This window comes from Dermacentor andersoni, chromosome 3, assembly GCF_023375885.2.
Source record: "Dermacentor andersoni chromosome 3, qqDerAnde1_hic_scaffold, whole genome shotgun sequence".
Taxonomy (NCBI): domain Eukaryota; kingdom Metazoa; phylum Arthropoda; class Arachnida; order Ixodida; family Ixodidae; genus Dermacentor; species Dermacentor andersoni.
In genome coordinates, this window is record NC_092816.1 from 196,396,353 (window position 1) to 196,415,353 (window position 19,001).

General features: G+C 45.9%; 1 protein-coding gene across 1 annotated transcript in view; it reads left to right on the forward strand.

The window, feature by feature from the left end:
* Nucleotides 1-19,001, forward strand: part of LOC126524387 (fatty acid synthase-like) — a 270,389-nt gene that overhangs the window by 150,636 nt on the left and 100,752 nt on the right. The window contains exon 15 of the mRNA XM_055067059.2: nt 4,499-5,723. Within this exon, the coding sequence (XP_054923034.2) occupies nt 4,499-5,723 (1,225 nt within the window). The remainder of the gene's footprint in view (nt 1-4,498; nt 5,724-19,001) is intronic.

A 19,001-nucleotide genomic window follows, 5' to 3' on the forward strand; every position in this document is an offset into this window, starting at 1 on the left:
CTGAGTGTATGTTAGAATGCACATGAGTGGGTACCTATGGCTGCGAGTATGAACGCGACTGACTGCAGGTATTTTTGAATGGACGTGAGTATGAACGAGAGTACCTGTGAGTGTCAATAGGAGCGATTGCGAACGTCAGTCAGTGTCATTCGTTCATGCAAGTGGACAAAAGTAGGTAGTGAGGGTGTGCAAGTGAGTGTGGGTATGAGCATGAGGAAGGGCCAGTATTTGTGAATAGATGTGTGTATCAACGCGAGAGAGTAGGTGCGAGTGTGAACATAAAGCAGTGCTTCTGGTAGGACTTCACGCGAGTAGGAACGTTAGTTAATGCCGGTGAGTGCGCGCAGACGCGTGTATGAGCGTGACTGAGTGCGAGGCCTATGTTGAGTGAGTATGAGTGAGTACTCGCCTATGCAACTGAACTATGCTTTCTATATACAATTTTAAATGTTATATACGCTTGAATGCATAAAGGCGGTATGTATGTTCCTATTGCAGAATGCTTTTTATTGCATGTTAGAACGCTACAAGGCCGGCTGCGCGGTCACGAACTGAGAGTCCTTGGTCGCGCAACTTCAATCTCTTCGTCATTTGCTCGCTCGTCCAAACGCTGATATATAGTAGTTCTCCCTTCTAGTCGACGGTTAGCACATCTCAGTGAACTTTATGTTAAGATGGTCATATACCTAGTCGCTCTGGCGCCATCCGAACACGACCATAGGGACTGCTTGGTTTACGGTCTGGAAGGGGTCGCGACTGTTCTGACCGTTGCGTCCTTTCTGGCGTCCCGGCTTCAGTGAGCAAATGCGAGTACGCATTAGGAGGCCAGTCGGAAGCCGCGGGTGCATGTTCTATCGGACTCTCGGCATCTGAACTGAGTAGTGGTCTGATGGCAGTTAAATGATTGTCTTCGAGTGAGTCATTTCCTGAAAAGGATTAATAGGGTGATTCTTCAACTACGTTTTCAGTCAACATACAGCTTCTATTGATATGATCCACGTGACGCCTGGGTCGCCTGCCATCGTGGGTCATCGTTGCAAAGGACATCCTTTCGCATTCTTCAGCTACTACAGCGGCTAGCCAAGTGGGGTTGTTCAACAAATTCTTTATCCACGCCTTGTCGCCTGATGCACATTTTTTCTCATGTCGTCTACCCTACCCTCTTCGGTGCCTTTTCGGGGCTGTAGCGCATCCAGATGAGACGGAAGCTGCCTACCGAACATTCTTTAGGCGTTTTCTGCGTTGTGTTGTGCAGTGCTGTCTGCTGATTAAATCAAAATGGTTGCAGCCGACAGGCGAAGCTCCCATCCGTCAGTTTCTGGTGCGCCACCTTCGGTTCCGCAACCATGCACTCCGCTTGTTTATTCGTAACCGGGTGGTATGGATTTCATATTACGTGTTAAATCAGGCTCAACTTTCAGAAGCGTTGTATTTCCGTCGAAAGGAATACTTCCCATTTGTAAGAAATTATAATATGCACCATGCCAAACATGGCGAACAGTCATTCAAGCACATCCGTAGCTGCTGAAACAGACGGTGAATTTCACTTTTATTTCTTTTAGCAACTTGGAGAAAGCACCCGCTACGCTTAGGTAGCGCTATTTGTTCACTGGCCCTGTAAAATCAACATTAACGCCCTCCCATGATTCACTTGAACTCATCTGTGGTGGCCTCAATCGGACGCCGACATGAGGTGCACAGCCGTCTTCGTCCAGCAGTTGCAATGCCAGAATGGCAGATGACGGGGCCATTCTGACCCCGTCGTCTATGTGCGCTAATACGCAACTACGGTGCGAGGAAAGTTGTTGTACCCGACTCTTGGAGCATTTAAAGTTCATACCTTGACATTACGCTGTTAATCCTGCTTGTAGGCCCTTGGAAGCATGAGAAAGCTTGAGGTCTACCACTGTCAGCCTTGCTATTTTCTGGGCAGTCGATGGAGGTTTGCGTTAAGCTTCAATCATCAGCACGTCACCTACTGCCACTAGTTCATCGACATCGGAAGGAAGCAAGAGGAGGTCGAATGAATACATCTCTATTGGAATGTCCTTTCCCTTTTCAAAACAACTAACCCTCACAGGCGCTCAAAATCACGCACTAAAAAAGGATCCGCGGTGATAACAGTTACTGAATTAGCTTCCTGGGGCATATTACTTCAAGTGGCTTATGGTCAATCACTATGAGTACATGCTCACCAAAAATATACTGATAACAATGCGTGATGGCCCACATAATTGCAAGCACTTCTCTGTCGAGCTGGGAGTGCTTTCTCTCGCATTTTCCGAGTGTTCTTGGTGCAACTGTGCAAGAACTACTCCTTGCCCTTGGGGCGAACCATCACACCTCAGCATCACTGGACAAGAGTCGTCATAAGGCGCAACAACTGTACACTCACCTAATGCATCCTTAAGTTGGAAGGGCCGACGCTGGCGCCGCATTACACTTTTTTTCTTTAGGAGCGCGCGAACTGGGACGGCTGGAGAAAAACATGCCAGCGAGCACAATATTGGAGACTGCGCTCCAACCTGGTTGCCCGTTCGTCTTCGGTTTCTTTGGCCCGGCGCTGACGTTTGGTAACCCGGACTTGATGCAACATGGTGTCCTGTTTTTTCCTTAGGCTACTTATGCTTGGAATCCTGTGAATCCAAGTCCGCGGCGCGGAATCTATCGATTACCTGGTCGGGATGCTGTGGATGTACTCGTACGAGCGAACATGAATACAACGTTTCGTACGGAATTTGCTTGGTTACTATAGACCTAAGTGCGAAAGGAAATGCGCTATTTGCCACTTGGTTGAAGAAAACAATACAATTATAACGATCTTTAGGGAGAAAGCGCAGCCGCGCGTAGCTGTATACTACACTGCAGAAGAGGAAAGGGGTGAGACATCCTAAATCTAACCATAAATTGAGGGATGGATAGGCTCCTCCTTTGAGACGTCGTAGGTGCCAAAATCGGAAGTAGGGGCGTCTATGTGAGCATCCAAAATAAAACATGAACATTGCGCCTTGGTGCCGCGCAGTAGGCAGAGCTTTATATAGATTTTCCGTTGCGCCGTAACCGCCGCAGTGCAAGGCTTGGACGAAGGAGCGGGATCACCGTAACGAGGATGAAGAGTTACAGTAGCGTTTCACTTCATGAACTCGGATGATGGGCAACGGCATGGGTGCTACAGCGCACAGGGCGTTATCGCCCCTTGGCGTGCCTAGGCACCTACACTGTCTGCATCGCAGATCGCATTCAAAATATGGCTCGCGCTGTCGCGCCATACGCAGTACCCACCGGAGTAGAACGCCCCACTGGAAACATTCGCTTCACATCTAAATAACATAGCATGGTGTCAACGCCCACAGGCAAAGATGAACACTTCACACTCGATGACGGCGGACACTCGTTGTCAAAATGCTGGCCTGGGGAATCGCGGCTGCAGCAGTGAGCAAAGTGACCTTGCTGCTTTCTGTTGCTTCAACGCAAACTGAGCGGTGAGAACACAGCGCCCCCAAAGCTACGAGCCGTCTACCCACCTAGACTATGCCCCCAGAGCAGGCCGCTTTTTAGCAAAAATCTGCGCCACCGAAACAAAACTGTCGACTGGTGCCATGGTGCCTTGCACGCGATGGAATACTGCGCGCTTGGGAGCGAGCCACGTGAGATTGAGCTGCCATCGCCGGCTCACCGTCGCACACTTTCACTTTGCGCACACAACGTACGGCGTCCGAGGATGATGTTAACGCGAGAAGAACCCACTACCTATGCATCGCAAAGAAAACGTGCAGCAACTGGCAAAGGAGGTCAACCTAGCATGCATCCGCCTACCTCCTTTCTCCCCGATGCTTCGCCTCGTTTCTCGATCCCCACATCGCTCAGCCTTACCTGTACATTCTCCTTGGTGTTTTGCCGCACGCTGAGCGCTCTCTTTCCTGCTTTCCCGGGCTCGCGATTCTCTTCACCTCCAGGCGCCTTCCTCGTTCGGTTGCTTTGCGGCCTCAAACAGACGCCGCCGATCGGAGAAGCTAGGCAGTTACTGTTCCTCGTAGAAGCGATCTTTGATTTCCAATAACACCCCGTTTGCTGGGCACATTGGAGTATCTTTTACTGTAAGGTCTTTCTGAACTTTCTATTTGGCCTACCTAGGCATTTGGCGATTTCAATGAATATTCTTTTAAGGTGCCCTTAAGAGAGTGGCGTGCAATGAAAATCTCGTGACGGCGGCACCGCCAGATTTTCTTTAGTATCGTTATATTAAAACAAACGTACGCGTGCCCGACGGTACAACACGCTTTCAATATCCTCAATATTCGTCAGTATTTCTAAATAGATTAACAAATAATGCATATGAATAAATACTCTCATGTAGACATACACATTTTTTTATTCTTGCAAATAACATGCCTTCTTATTTCACCGGAAAAGCCAGTGACTATATTCCAATCAAGTGTTGACATTCAAACGACTTGAGCTTACAACTCCGTCTGAGGATTCTTGCCTATCTTTGCAGGTGTAGGTTACGTCTACGATAAACGCCTGCACACATGCCGTTCCGGAGGCATTATTCTGCAAGGCTTGGCGACCAACACCGCTCCACAGCGTGTCACAGAAGATGCCATGGTATTGAACGAACACGCGTTTGTGCCTTATAGAGACAGTGAGTCTGCCAGGCAGACAAGAGAGGCATGCCTCCAAGAATACATCGACATGTGCAGCAGAGCTGCTAAATGTATACTACAAAACTACTGCGGCGAAGAATCCGAATCTCTCGAAAGTGGGAAACGCATTTCCAATCCTTCGGAAGAGGTAGAGAAGTACAACCTAAAAGATAAAGCTCAGAATCAGGGGCTGCTGAAGACCCTTACTGCCATTCAAGAAGAGGTGAAGCATTCTGGTTCCTCGCTAGTGCAAATCATCCAATCAGCTATGGAGAGGCATGAGGAAGAACTAGAAAATGATGTCATTAAGACAGCTCTCTTTGAAGAAGATCCCTTGAGACACCTTCTTGATGTTGTGGTCGAAAACACCAGCCCCACGAAACTTGAAGTTTGCGAGTTAGTCACCACGAAAAGCCACTGCATTCTGTCTTCGATGTTTCCTGAACTTCTTGGTATGGCAAAAACAAGGCTCAAGGTTGGCTACACGGTGGCGTTCCCATCTTCCAGCGACTTCGCATCAGTGAATGTTCCCGAAGGAACCAGGCTACTTCATTGGAATCCCTCTGCAGTTCCGAACAAAAAACTGCCCGAAGCTGACTTGCTTGTGGCAAGCATTTCCACGTGGGGAAACAGCCATTTAGATATTCTAGCTCGGCAAGTCTCAGTGCAGTGCAAAAAACAGGGATTCATTCTAATTGCCTTGCGCATTGCGGTGACACCTGCTGAAGAAGCTTTAATGTCTATGGGCTGCATTCAGCTTCAAGTACACAGAGAAGATGAGTTGGAGTCGTTGTTCAACTCCTATGGTTTTACTGTTGTTGGTCTGAAGTCAAATAATTTTTCCACACTGCTGCTTCTGAGGCAAGCAAAAGGTATTCTCGAACAAGCAAAGCCTGAGGTCGTTACTGTGTCCAGCAAAAACTTCCACTGGATTGAGGATCTAAGGGCGAAAGCAATCGATTACGAAAACAAACCCGACGGACGCACTCTCTGGTTGCTCGCTGATGACAACGATACAAGCGGCGTCCTCGGCTTGGCAAACTGCCTCCGATGGGAGACAGGAGGAAGTCTCATTAGGTAAGTAGGATAACTACATTGCAACGCGCACTTCAACACCATAAGCAGCTCGCTGTCATACTTTCGTAATTTTAATTTTAGTCAGAAGTTAACGCTGCTTCAGCGTTGAAATGTAGTGGTGTGAGGAGTGTGAATTGAGATAAAATAACGGGACAGGATTGCTAGCCCCTTAAACTCCGCATCACCTTCCAGGTAAATATGAGTGAAAGTCAAGCAATTATTCCTTTTCTCGCTCTCGAAAATACGCCTAAATTAGAAACGCCCATTCAATTCCGGTGCGCTCGTTATAGTAGCATGTTCCAGTTTTGGTACACTGGAGTAGCGAGTATGTAAACTGCGGCAATTTCGATATATTTAAGCTAAAAAAATCCTGGCTGTGTTGTGTAATCTAAACCATTTATGATTTCCTTTACTCGTGCGCTAAATCATTCTATGTGGGCTTACTTATTGCACCACATGTAAGGACCTCACGTGGTCACCTATGGAGGGACATTGTAAACTGAGACGGGTGCAGGCACACGCCTTCGTTCGTCTCACTTTTACTCTGTCGCTCGATCAGGGCGATACGTCAGTGCTCACACGCACCACACTAGTCCGCATATACGCTTCTATCTGCCTTTTCTGAACGCGTTATGGAGTTTAGCTATTCAAGCAAATTACGGCTGGTTACATGGATTGGTTGCGCTACTGCAGCTGCTATAGAAATGCAACGCGATGCAGCACTGTCGCAATCATGTAAACGTGGCTATTGGCCACGAGATTGAGCAATGTCGCCGCCTCGCGTCTACTGGCATAGCCAGGGATAATGTGGATTGCGCCCCACATCGTATGATAGCACTGCATGTGTATGTGTGGGTGCACGGCATGTATATTATTAAAGACGGTCGCTTCCGAGATTGTAGCGGGATCGTAAATATTGTTCTGAACTTTGCGACTATGTACTGAAGCATTTATCCTTGCGCTGTCTTCTTTGCCCTGCAGAAAATCCGTGACTGCAGGTGTCGAGCCTGCGAAGTGTAACCATCGCATCCTGCATTCGCCACAGTGATGCCAATTTTATTGTAGCTTCGTGTTTGGAGTGCATATCAAAGATCATTTTGTCTCTTTTTAAACAAATCACCATGTAGCGAGACGGGGACAGCATGCTTTTGCGACTTCTCATGCTGTGCTGTGCTCCGCAATCTCTGCAATACCACGAAGGGTGAACAAAGTGGCGCGAACATCAGTAATCAACATAAAACGAAAAGCACGGTCTTATATGACATCCCGTCATACACTCCATGTCAATGTAACTGCATTATGATAATTACGATAATTAAATAATTATCACTTAGGTGGTTACACAATTAGCCTGAAACATTTATGACTCAGGTTTTCTTTATGGTGTGGTTCTGATGCCGCTAGCGTGAATTCATTTTCTTTCTCCCAGGTAAATCATAGCTTTTTCTACATTGACTGGCTACTAGAAAAGGAAGGCTAAGATGAAGTAATATGTGCGAATCATATATGACAAGGTAGCCTCTACGCGCAGGACTTAATAACACTGTGTTTAAACGTGCCTACAATAATTTTCTTTCGCTCATAATTGTGGCGTTTTTAGATACTGCAGTGGTCAATATTAGGTGAAACAAAACAAACTAATGATTTTAGGAACTAAAATCATTACAACTTTGTCGCCTAACCATGGCACGGGTTTCCATCTGGGCAGTTTTGGCTTAAATTGTGTGTTTTAGTGCAACAGCGAATAAAATAACCTCAGTTGAAGCAAGCTAGTGATCCTACGGAAGTACTGCCACTCACTGTGTCTTAGCTTCTTTACTTAAACGCACTACCTGTTTGTATTTAACGTCGAATTGAAAAGCAATAGAAATGGAAATGTACACATATAATTTATGGTGTAGAGTTGCATTACTTGCTATTTTACATTTTGTTGTACATGGATGCAGACATTCTCATAGCCAATGCGGCATTCCTAGAGAGGGAAATACTATTAAGTAAGTCGTGCACCAATATTAACAGAGAAGGCCGAATGCAAGCAAAGCAGTGCCAGAACAGACAGTGCGTTGCCGAGTGCCAGCCCTCCGTTGAATGGTAGTTTGAGCTTCAAGCTAACGCAAATGTTCTGCTTCTTTAGTTCCAAAATGTGGCACTAAAACGCCCTATATGATCAGTTCACTGCTGTTAGCCCGTTTCGTTACCACAAGATTACGTCAACTTCTTCACAGTGAAGTGCCGCCGCGTACATCTCAATGCTTGCCACCGACCACCTATCCACACTAACGTGGCGACGGTGCTCCCACCTGTTGCTCAACCTCACTGCCAATGGACATTTTTATCGGACTAGGAGGAACGGTCTGGCAGCCATGAGCGTTTCCTTCTGACTTCGACGAGCCTGAGAGGCACCACTTGGACGTGTTGCCATCACAGGCTGTGTAGCTTTTTAAGGGAAATTTACCTCTTCCAAGAAAAAATTGATGGAATATCAGTTCATACAACGTTGTTGGCAAGCCACTGTTCAGGGTGCAGCAGTAACGACAGTAAGTGGAAGTTTCTCCTGGCTACGCAAGCATGCGGCTTGAAGTGGCTTCCGGAAGCTCTGTGACCCTAAGTGTCCTTTTTCTCTCTCTCTCTCTCTCTCTCTACATATATATTATTACTACGTGGAGCCACAGTGGCGAAAGAAATGAAAGGGTGTATTTACAAGGGCAGCAAGCACTGCCTAACATGGGTGCCAACCAACATCAATCAAAGCACGTCGTCGTCATCAGATCAGGCAGTGGCCGGTTAGCGGTATGTCCCACTAAATCCAAGGATCGCCTTCATCGTCTTCGAGTAACACGCAGTAATATATTGCGACGGGCTACTGCAAGATGTTGTAGACCCTTCGGTTCAACCCCTATATATATATATATATATATATATATATATATATATATAACGAGAGAGCGAGAGAGACAGAGAGACAACTTGAGCGATGCTACAAGGTAAACAGAACCAGTATTTAATTTCAACAGCATCGACCTGTGGACCGATCATCATCAGGGCCTACAAGAACAATGCAGTTCTACACTGATAGTGAAGACAGCAAAGAGGGAGCCCGGTCGTTCTCCGATACATGAAACCGAAAGGGATAGTTGTGACAGTGACTGACTTTTTCTCGGCGCTTTAGCAGATTGACAGCTGCCTTGTGGAAAGTGAGACAGTGTCAGAATACATATATACAAGGCGCGACCCCTTCCGGCAACATTGGGGTCCATCTATGGTGCGAAAAAAAATCCCAAAAAGAATATATAAGCGGGGTTCGCCAAGCAAGTGCGTCTCTGGGCTTAGTTTTAAGAAGACGAGTTAAGGAGCCTCCTTGTGGTCCACTTTCAGAACGTTTAACGGGCAACTGACACCACGTCAGCTCGTGCGCATTCCCAGAAGGGGCAAGTCACTCAGAATGACTATTTAAATGGCAGGGCGCAGGAAACGGGATTTATTAGTTTTCGCTCGCCCCTTTGAGGCGCACGTGGAAGGAGCAGCAGGCAAGGGCCAGCATCTCAATTTTCAAGTAGATAACTTGTATTCGCACTCTCAATGCACTCTCAATGCATATACTGGAGGCACATCAGCGGCCCCAAACTCTCATAACGAAAATAAAGGAATTATTGAGAGTCTCGGGCGGCTGATGCACCTCCGCAATATGCAGTTACAAATAAATGAAAAATAGATGTATCTGACCTCACTAAGGCAGAAAAGGCATTTCAGCTTTGAACTGCACGTAACCGCTGTGGTGGTGCAGTGGCTATAGCGTTGCGCAACGAAGTACGATTTCGGAGCAGATCCCGGCGACGGAGGCCGCATTTCGGTGGCGGCGAAATACAAAAATGCCTGTGTGACGTGCTTTGGGTGATCGTTAAAGAAGGGTCGCAATTATTCCGGAGCTCCTCCCCCCCCCCCCCCCCCAGGTAGCACAAAAGAGATACATAACGTTTTTACAGCCTTTATCCGAGGCGATAAAAACGGTTTAAAGAAGACACGAGTGAGACAACTTCGTTGTTGAAACGTCGTATGTGTCTGCTAATGTCCGCCTTAATTACGTTTATCAGACCATCTAGAACATCTCTTCAAAACGTATTCGAAAAAGTGGTCTTGAAATACGATTGGAAAAGACACAAATAATCCCTTCGCCCGGGCTGTTCATATATGATCTCTAAACATTTTTAAGACGTTATCAAAAAGCTGGTCTAGAAGGGGTCTTGAAAGATTTACGATAATCTGAAGCTCGATTTCGCGGTTTCCAAATGAGTGGAAGCGTCGGTGTCTGGTGCTACTGAGCTCCTGGCACAGTGCCAAGCATTGTTTGCTGTTGAGGCCGACGCACCCTCGACCAAGTCACCTGAAAAGAAACCTGTCCATGAAAATGAATCGGCAATGCCGCCTTTGGTATGCAGCATTGGCGTTTACAACGAAAAGAGAATGACATCCCGCTAAGAAATGGGCGCGTCTTGACAATCGGCCAGGCAAGGTCTTTTGTGCCAAGAGCGCATGAAATGAGCATGTCACAAAGCGACACTTCATTGAAAAATAATACTTATGCAAGCTTTGATTAAAATATATGGAAAATGCAAAGTAAACAGAAAAAAAGCACGTCAAGAATGACTAAAACGACAAGAAACAATTATTAATGAACTAGAAACTGATCAACAATGACTATAACATGCATAACCAAACTTCGTAAGCATAAATACAATGACGAACAACAAGAACTTGAATTGTGCTGAAGTTTTTTATCTTGCACAGTAAAGAGCACATGCTATCAGATGAACAGACTAAAGTTGGTTAGAGATTGATATCACAGCAACTGCAAGAAGCAGAATGAGAATGCGAGATTCAATCGCATGGTATCTGCCTACAAGCAATGTACCAGCGAGCTAGAAGCTTCAAGAAAGCACAAAAGGAATAGCGAAACTTACCATCAAAAATCGATCCTGTGATAAACACCGAACAACGCGAACATGCCAAAATTCAATATATTGCATGTACGGTACATCAAATATAGTAATCGTAAGATAATTAATAGAACTATAAAACAAAAAAACAATCAACTGAAGGATTGTGCAGAACACCAAAACAAGGAAATCTATGTAACAAGTGAGCACCACTGTAATGCAGAGTATGATGACGCTGGGTAACGCTGCATAACTAAAACAATCTTAGTACTCTAGCAGACGAGAAATGGACGAGCAAGTTTCATTATTATAAACTTCTATAACCCTGGAAATTATCTGGAATGCACAGGAATGTATCACTCCCGCAAAAACAAGCACAAGCTCGTAATAAATCATTTCCAAACACATGAATACATTAGTGCACTTTGAACAATTCTCCATTCTCCTAAAATAAAAAAAAATAAATTGTCTCGCCATCCTGGCCCTCTGAAATTGAACGTCCAGCGAAGCTGCTTAATACCACCACGACAACTGCTGTGGGGTTATGCAATGGTTTACTGCTTTACAATGTTGGTAATCTTGACAGCACGCCGTGGCGCGTAGTGGTGCTGCAACAACACTGAAATCAGGTGCTAGGCTGGTTATTGTATGTACGCAAGGATAGAGACGTCACTTCCCACGTCGCAAGTTGCCATCGCCGCAGCAGCTTCGCACCAATAATCGCTACCGGGAAAGGTATGCCGCGAGCGCTACGTGCTTCGCATGCTTACCACGCGCACCTTATCATCAGTTATGTGGTTCGGATGCTTGTTTCTGCTTGTTCTTTATTGAAAAGTACACTATTCTGTATGATGTATCCGTGATTCCAAAGAATGTATACACTGTGTGCTTCACTTTGCTGAAGCCTCTGCCTTACGGGGGCACCAGCCATTGCTTTTGGCCCTGCACTGCCGCCGCGATCAGCCCACATTTTTGGGAACGGACGCAAACACAAAAATTGCTGACCAACTAGGGGCTAACAGCTTCGCTGTAAAAAGCACTCTGAATGACGAAAAGCTTTCACACGTGTAGCCCCGAGCAAATGCTTTACCAGTTCACCCCCACTTTCACATCGAAAAATATTTGGCACACAGTCCAGGCAGAGTTCCATTGATGAACAGCTTGGGAGGAGACTACTTTGTACTCTACAGTTTCGCAGGCAATGGTACTGCCGTGCATGCCGGTACTTGAAATGTTTTCAATGTTGACACACTTGCTGCCCTGGACATGTATGCCCAGATATTTGCACTGGTGTTCGATTTCGTCTTAGTGGACACGAAATTTTGCACTACGCTGGTAGGTGAAATGGTTCGAATGCAGATGCAGTGGCTTCACCAGAATGACTTGCCCACATACCACCGCTGGCACATGTATGCACTCACTCTTCACTTGGTAGCACTTAACGTTAAGTGTTCTCTCTCGGTGTGCTTGCCAGATAAGTGCGCAGGACTCGCGTTCGATTTTTTGCAGCTCTTAATGAAACATACAGCAGCACACTTAAGCTACAATGTGGAATATATGCTACATTTTATGACTTATGAAATGGCATGAGCACAAAATATCCAACATTAACACTGTAGCCAGATCATAAAAGTAAACATAACCAATGCTAACTGTAAAAATGTATTGCGGAAATTGTTTTGAACAGGCTGTTCAATGAAATGGGCACATATTATGTGGATTCCACATTAATTATGCTAAGCGTTTAAACTTTGTGATGACAATGTCAATTTCGTTCACTCGCCCTTCCTGTGCTAGCAATGTGATTGCTTGCATTTCCTAAACAATTTGGAGGACGTTTAAAACAGATTAGGGAAGATGCCGCAATGTATATCCACACATTCTCCCTCCCTTTGACCACCGCCACTGTGTTGATGCTAGTGGACTGAATAAGAACGATCAGCTGGCACATTGCAACGAAGCAAGGATTAAAGCCACTGTGTACTTAAAGTATGATCCCGTTTGACGTCACCTGTCATCTACTTACTAACATTCAAGACACTGCGCTAAGTTACCAAGCATTAGTCCAATATTGCTGCGTTTATTGGCAGACTGTCGCCTCGTAATCACATTTTCTACTAAGGCCTCCAGGTAGGGACCAATATATGGAAATAATCATGTGGAAATCAATACCGCAATGACATGGTTAAAATTCTATTCAAAAACCTATATTACTTTGACACTAAGCAGCAAATGCTACGTACTTTTCCCCATAAACTTACTTAATGAACTAACATGCCTAACTGCCTAAATAGAGGTTCCTCCGTTTTACGTACACTTGGAAAATTTGTTGCACAAGGACCAAGAACAGCAGATGCCCTGTTGCGCGAAGTGCAAGAACAGCGCACAAACCGAAAAAACCGCGTGAGCACTTCCACACTCAGTGCGCACACATAGCACACGCGCAATCTCGGCAGGCGGCCGACTAAGTGCCGCGAAGGCCGCGCAGCGTAGAGACCGGCACGAGTCACACATAGCAAAAAATAGTGAGCAGCTGGAGTAACAGGACGTTTTACACCAAGCGGATTCGCGACTCACGAATGCAGTATCCACTAGTGAGTTACAGAGTATATGCGGTATCCAATCGCTAACTACAAAAACAATAACAACAACAAAGCTAGACGCAGCGGAATATATTGCTAGCATTCCGAGGCGCCGAAGAAACTCTAATTCGGCTGTCTCATATTACACACAAAGTTCCTCTTAAGACCATGGTATACCAGTACGTGGGATAAAAGGGCCGTAAAACACAATCGAAGAAACTGAATCGCAAGCGATAACAGCAATGTGTGGTTCACGGAGCATACTGCGACTGCGCTGTAGCCCAATGCAAAGGCAAGAAAATAGCACAGGCACTTCACCTCATATCTTGCTCTAGCGTACTCGTAATGAACATTAACGAAGAGCCCGTTTAGTTCTCTTCTCTGTAACATTTTTTTCGAAATGGGAGACTGAAATACCACAGTGACGGCTGTATAGGGGATATAGGCAATGTGCGCAGACACAGCAATTCTCGTCTTTTTTCGTATCCTGCAAGTCTTCCTAGTTTTACGCATGATGGCGGAACCCCATGCCAAGCAACCAAAAGCAACATTTCACCTCTAACTTTCATTTGGGGTGCGATCTTGTACGCGTTCCAAAATAGAACGGAGGCGGTTCGTTCCACCGAGCCAAATACGATTCGTCAATATGAACCGTGCCGAACGCCATGACATCAATTGTGACCTGATATCTGCTGTCAATCATTCCGTGTCGTCTGCTATCGGACGAACGGAACAGAACATACTGCCTATTTCGTGACGTAAAGAACGAACCGCCTCCGTTCTATTTTGGAACGCGTACAAGATCGCACCCTTGATTACCGCTCTTCACGCCTTAACTGCAACGACACTGAAAAGGCACCGTACATAGCCATAGCGACATGACAATGAGCATGAAGAGTTAATTAGCGCCCTCTACACGGGCGCTCTCGAATGAAAAGCTCGGCTGCTCTCCAAATTCATCATCATCATCATCACCACCACCACCACCACCATCATCATCATGAGCATTATTATTATTATTATTATTATTATTATTATTATTATTATCATCATCATCATCATCATCAGCTGCAGCGGCAGCAGCGTGGTTACGCACACTGCAGGGTAAAGGCTTCTGCCATACATTTCCAACTACCCCGGTCATGTACTAATTGTGGCCATGTTGTCCCTGCAAATTTCCTAATGTCATCCGCCCACCTAACTTTCTGACGCCCCCTGCTACGCTTCCCTTCTCTTGGAGTCCAGTCCGCAACCCTAAATCATCGGCTATCTCCCCTCCTCATGAATGTCCTGCCCATGCCCATTTCTTTTTCTTGATTTCAACTAAGATGTCAATACCTCGCGTTTGTTCCCTCACTCAGTCTGCTCTTTTCTTATCCCTTAACGTTGCACCCATCATTGTTCTTTCCATAGCTCGTTCCGTCGTCCTCAATTTAAGTAGAACCCTTTTCCTAAGCCTCCAGGTTTCGGCCCCGTAGGCGAATACTGGTAAGACACAGCTGTTATACAATTTTCTCTTGAGGGATAATGGCAACCTGCGGTTTATGAACTCAGAATGACTGCCAAACGCACCCCAGCCCATTCTTGTTCTTCTGATTATTTCAGTCTCATCATCCCGCTCCGCGGACACCACCTGCCCTAAGTAGATGTATTCCCTTACTACTTCCACTGCATCGCTACCTACCGTAAACTGTTGTTCTCTTTCGAGACTGTTAAATAATACTTTAGTTTTCTGCAGATTAATTTTTAGACCCACCCCTCTCCTGTGCCTCTCTAGGTCAGTGAGCATGCACTACAATTGGTCCCCTGAGTTACTAACCAAGGCAACGTCATCAGCGAATCGAAGTTGCTAAGGTTATTCTCCATTACCTCTTATCCCCAATTCTTCCCAATCCATGTCTCTGAATGCCTCCTGTAAACACGCTGTGAATAGCATTGGAGAGATCGTAGCTCCATGCCTGACGCTTTTCTTTATTGGGATTTTGTTGCTTTCTTTATGGAGGACTACGGTGGCTGTGGAGCCGCTAAAGATATCTTTCAGCATTTTTACACAGGACTCGTCTACACCCTGATTCCGTAATGCCTCCATGACTGCTGAGGTTTCAACAGAATCAAACGCTTTCTCTTAGCCAATGAAAGCTGTATATAAGGGTTGGTTATATTCCGCACATTACTTTATCACCTGATTGATAGTGTGAATATGGTCTACTGTTGAGAAGCCTAACGAAACATTGCCTGGTCCTTTGGTTGACAGAAGTATAAGGTGTTCCTTATTCTACTCGCGATTAGCTCAGTAGATACTTTGTAGGCAACGGACAGTAAGCTAATCGGTCTATAATTTTTCAAGTCTTTGGCTTCCCCTTTCCTATGGATCAAGATTAAGTCGGCGTTCTTCTAAGATTCCGGTACGCTCGAAGTCATGAGGCATTGCGTACACATTGTGGACATCTTTTCTAGAACAATCTGCCCACCATCCTTCAAAAATCTTCTGTTACCTGATCTACCCAGCTGCATTCCCCCTTTCCATAGCTACCAAGGCTCTCTTTACTTCTTCCGGCGTTACTTATTGGATGTCAAATTCCATTCCTCTAGACTATTCGCTCTTTCATTATTGTCGTGGGTGCCACTGACACTGTATAAATCTCTATAGAACTCCTCAGCCACTTGAACTATTTCATCCATATCAAATGATATTCCCGGCTTTGTCGCTTAACGCATCCGTCTGATTCTTGCCCATTCCTAGTTTCTTCTTCACTGCTTTTAGCCTTCCTCCATTCCTGAGAGCATGTTCAATTCTTTCCATATTATACTTGCTTATGTTAGCTGTCTTAAGCTTCTTGATTAACTTGGAAGGTTCTGCCAGTTCTATTCTAGTTGTAGGATTAGAGGCTTTCATACATTGGCGTTTCTTAATCAGATATTTGGTCTCTTGCGATAGCTTACTGGTATCGTGTCTAACGAAATTACGACCGACTTCTATTGCACACTCCTTAATGACGCCCATAAGATTGTCGTTCATTGCTTCAACACTAAGGTCCTCTTCCTGAGTTAAGGCCGAATATCTGTTCTGTAGCTTGATCTCGAATTCCTCGATTTTCCCTCTTTCCGCTAACTCATTGATCGGCTTCTTACGTACCAGTTTCTTCCGTTCCCTCCTCAAGTCTAGGGTTGTTCGAGTTCTTACCATCCTATGGTTACTGCAGCCCACCTTTCCGAGCACGACCACATCTTCTACTATGCCGGGGTTAGCGCAGAGTATGAGGTTTATTTCATTTCTACTCTGGTCATTCGGGCTCCACATTCACTTTCAGCTATCCCGCTTGCGAAGAAGGTATTCCTTATCCGCATATTATTCCGTTCTGCAAGCTCTACTAATAACTCTCCCCTGCTATTCCTAGAACCGATGCCATATTCCCCCACTGACTTGTCTCCTACCTACTTCTTGCTACCCTGGCATTGAAGTCGCCCATCAGTATAGTGTATTTTGTTTTGACTTTACCCATCGCCGATTCCACGTCCTCATAGATTTCGACTCACTGGTCATCATGACTGGATGTAGGGGCCTAGGCCTGTACGACCTTCAATTTGTACCGCCTAATAAGTTTCACAACAAGACCTGCCATCCTCTCGTTAATGCTATGGAGTTCCTGTATGCTACCAGCCATATCGTTATTAATCAGGAATCCGACTCCTAATTCTCGTCTCTCCGCTAAACCCCGGTAGCGCAGGACGTGCCCGCTTTTTAGCACTGTATATGTTTATTTTGTCTTCCTACCCTACTGAGCCCTTTTATATCCCATTTACGGCTCGCTAATTCCTCCAATAGCACTGCTAGACTCGCCTCACTAGATACCGTCTAGCGTTAAACGTTGCCAGGTTCATTTTCCAAAAGCGGCCTGTCCGGACCCAGAGATTCTTAGCACCCTCTGCTGCGTCACAGGTCTGACCGCCGCCGTGGCCAGTTGCTTCGCAGCTGCTGGGGACTGAAGTCCCGGATTCAATTGTTGTATTCATATAGGAGGTTATGGCGAAGTACTGCACCCGGGTGGCCAATCCTGCTCTCGTGAGGGAGTGCATTACCGGTTGTCGTTAGCGCGATCAGGCCACACTGCAGGCCTGTTTGTGCAATTTTATGAACAGGTGGATTTTTTTAATCCCGTGGAAAATTGCGCGGCATCGGGATCGGACCACGGTCTCCTTTCATGCGAGGCAGATTCTCTGCCTCCACGCTACCGCTGCAACTCCAAATTAAAATCATACAAACAAATTGATGCATACGCAGTGCCAAGTATGATAACAAAGTACAATACTTGCTTGACAATGGACAGCGCAACCGATAACAGTGAGAAACACACGACTGACCGAATGAGCACAATTGCACCAATATGCACAGCCCGGTTTCACACAGCAGCCACGGCAGCCTTGGCCACACGCTTGGTCATGTGACCGATGTGACGCCGGTATTGTATCGCCACCTTGCGTAAGGTTGGATTTCATGGGTTCTTAAAGCGCCGCGGTGTGAGCGTTTGGTGTGCACCTCGCGCATGTCAGGCGCATTGTGCGCTTCTGTTATCGACTGTGAATCATGTCGCGCAGTGAGACGCCGCACTCTCTTGCGTTGTTCTTTCGTGCGCTTGCTCGCTTGCTCAATATGCCACTCCGTCTCAAACAAGAGCAATAAGCTGGGAGTTTCCACAGTATATTTCGCAGGCCTTTCATTTCCCACTTTTATTTCGGACGCCGTCAGTGCCGCATCATTGCAGCTGGACGATCGGCGCCAAGGCCATACCGTTGATTCCCATGAATATTAAGGGGAATAGCCTACTGTGCCCGGCTGTTTTCATGGTTGATGAGAGGTCAGTGGTCGGTCGTATGCACTGCTGCTGTGCACGGAAGATGTTCAACCGCTCTTTTGCTCTCTCGTCAATTATATTGCACTTGCTCTCGCTGGTTCTTTCGTTCGCTCGCTCGTTCGGGCTCTTCGCTTGTACTTACATTTATCGACGGTGGTTTCGGCACATTGTTTTGTATACACTGTGCTCACAGTATAATTTACCGCAACACTTTCTGCGGAGCACCGTTCCTACTAAAGGCAGTACCAATGTATTCATTCGGTGCCATTGAAAGTGATGTCTCTTTAACTCGATACCTTTATTTATGCGTCATATAGAAAAAGCCGTATAAATACACCGCATAAGTATGCTTCCAAAATCGAACAGAATAATAGTTAACATGCTGTCGGAAAAATATATCTCATTTTGTAAGAAAGTTAAAACAAAACGTGTAAAATTAATTAGATCGTGCACTACGCTGAGTGTGTAGCAGCTCTTTGAATTTTGCTGCGTATCCTACGTGTAGCCAAGTGCTACGTGTGATGACAAGTGGTTCCATTGAACGATAGTGTGTGGTATGAATGAATCTGCAAAATGATGAGAGTGGCATATTGGTCGTTCCACATTTGCACCGGTGATCACGACAAAACATTGCCGCAGGAGACGGGGAGAAATCGTCAGAAACAATTGAACGATGATAAATTTTACGAAAAAGCGAAAGTTATTGAAATAGAGGATGCGCTGACAGAATCAGCACTAACATGAGCATGGTCCACTGGCTGGCAAGCGCTCCTCCGAAGTCGATGTGGAGCTTTTGTCCGCATCATAAAGAGTGGCTTCAGTGTTACTGCACTCGCGCACCATTTCTTCGTGGCCTGTTGCGGTGTCAACTTCATTTGCGATCGTTCGACTCTTCTGGCGTGAGGTGAA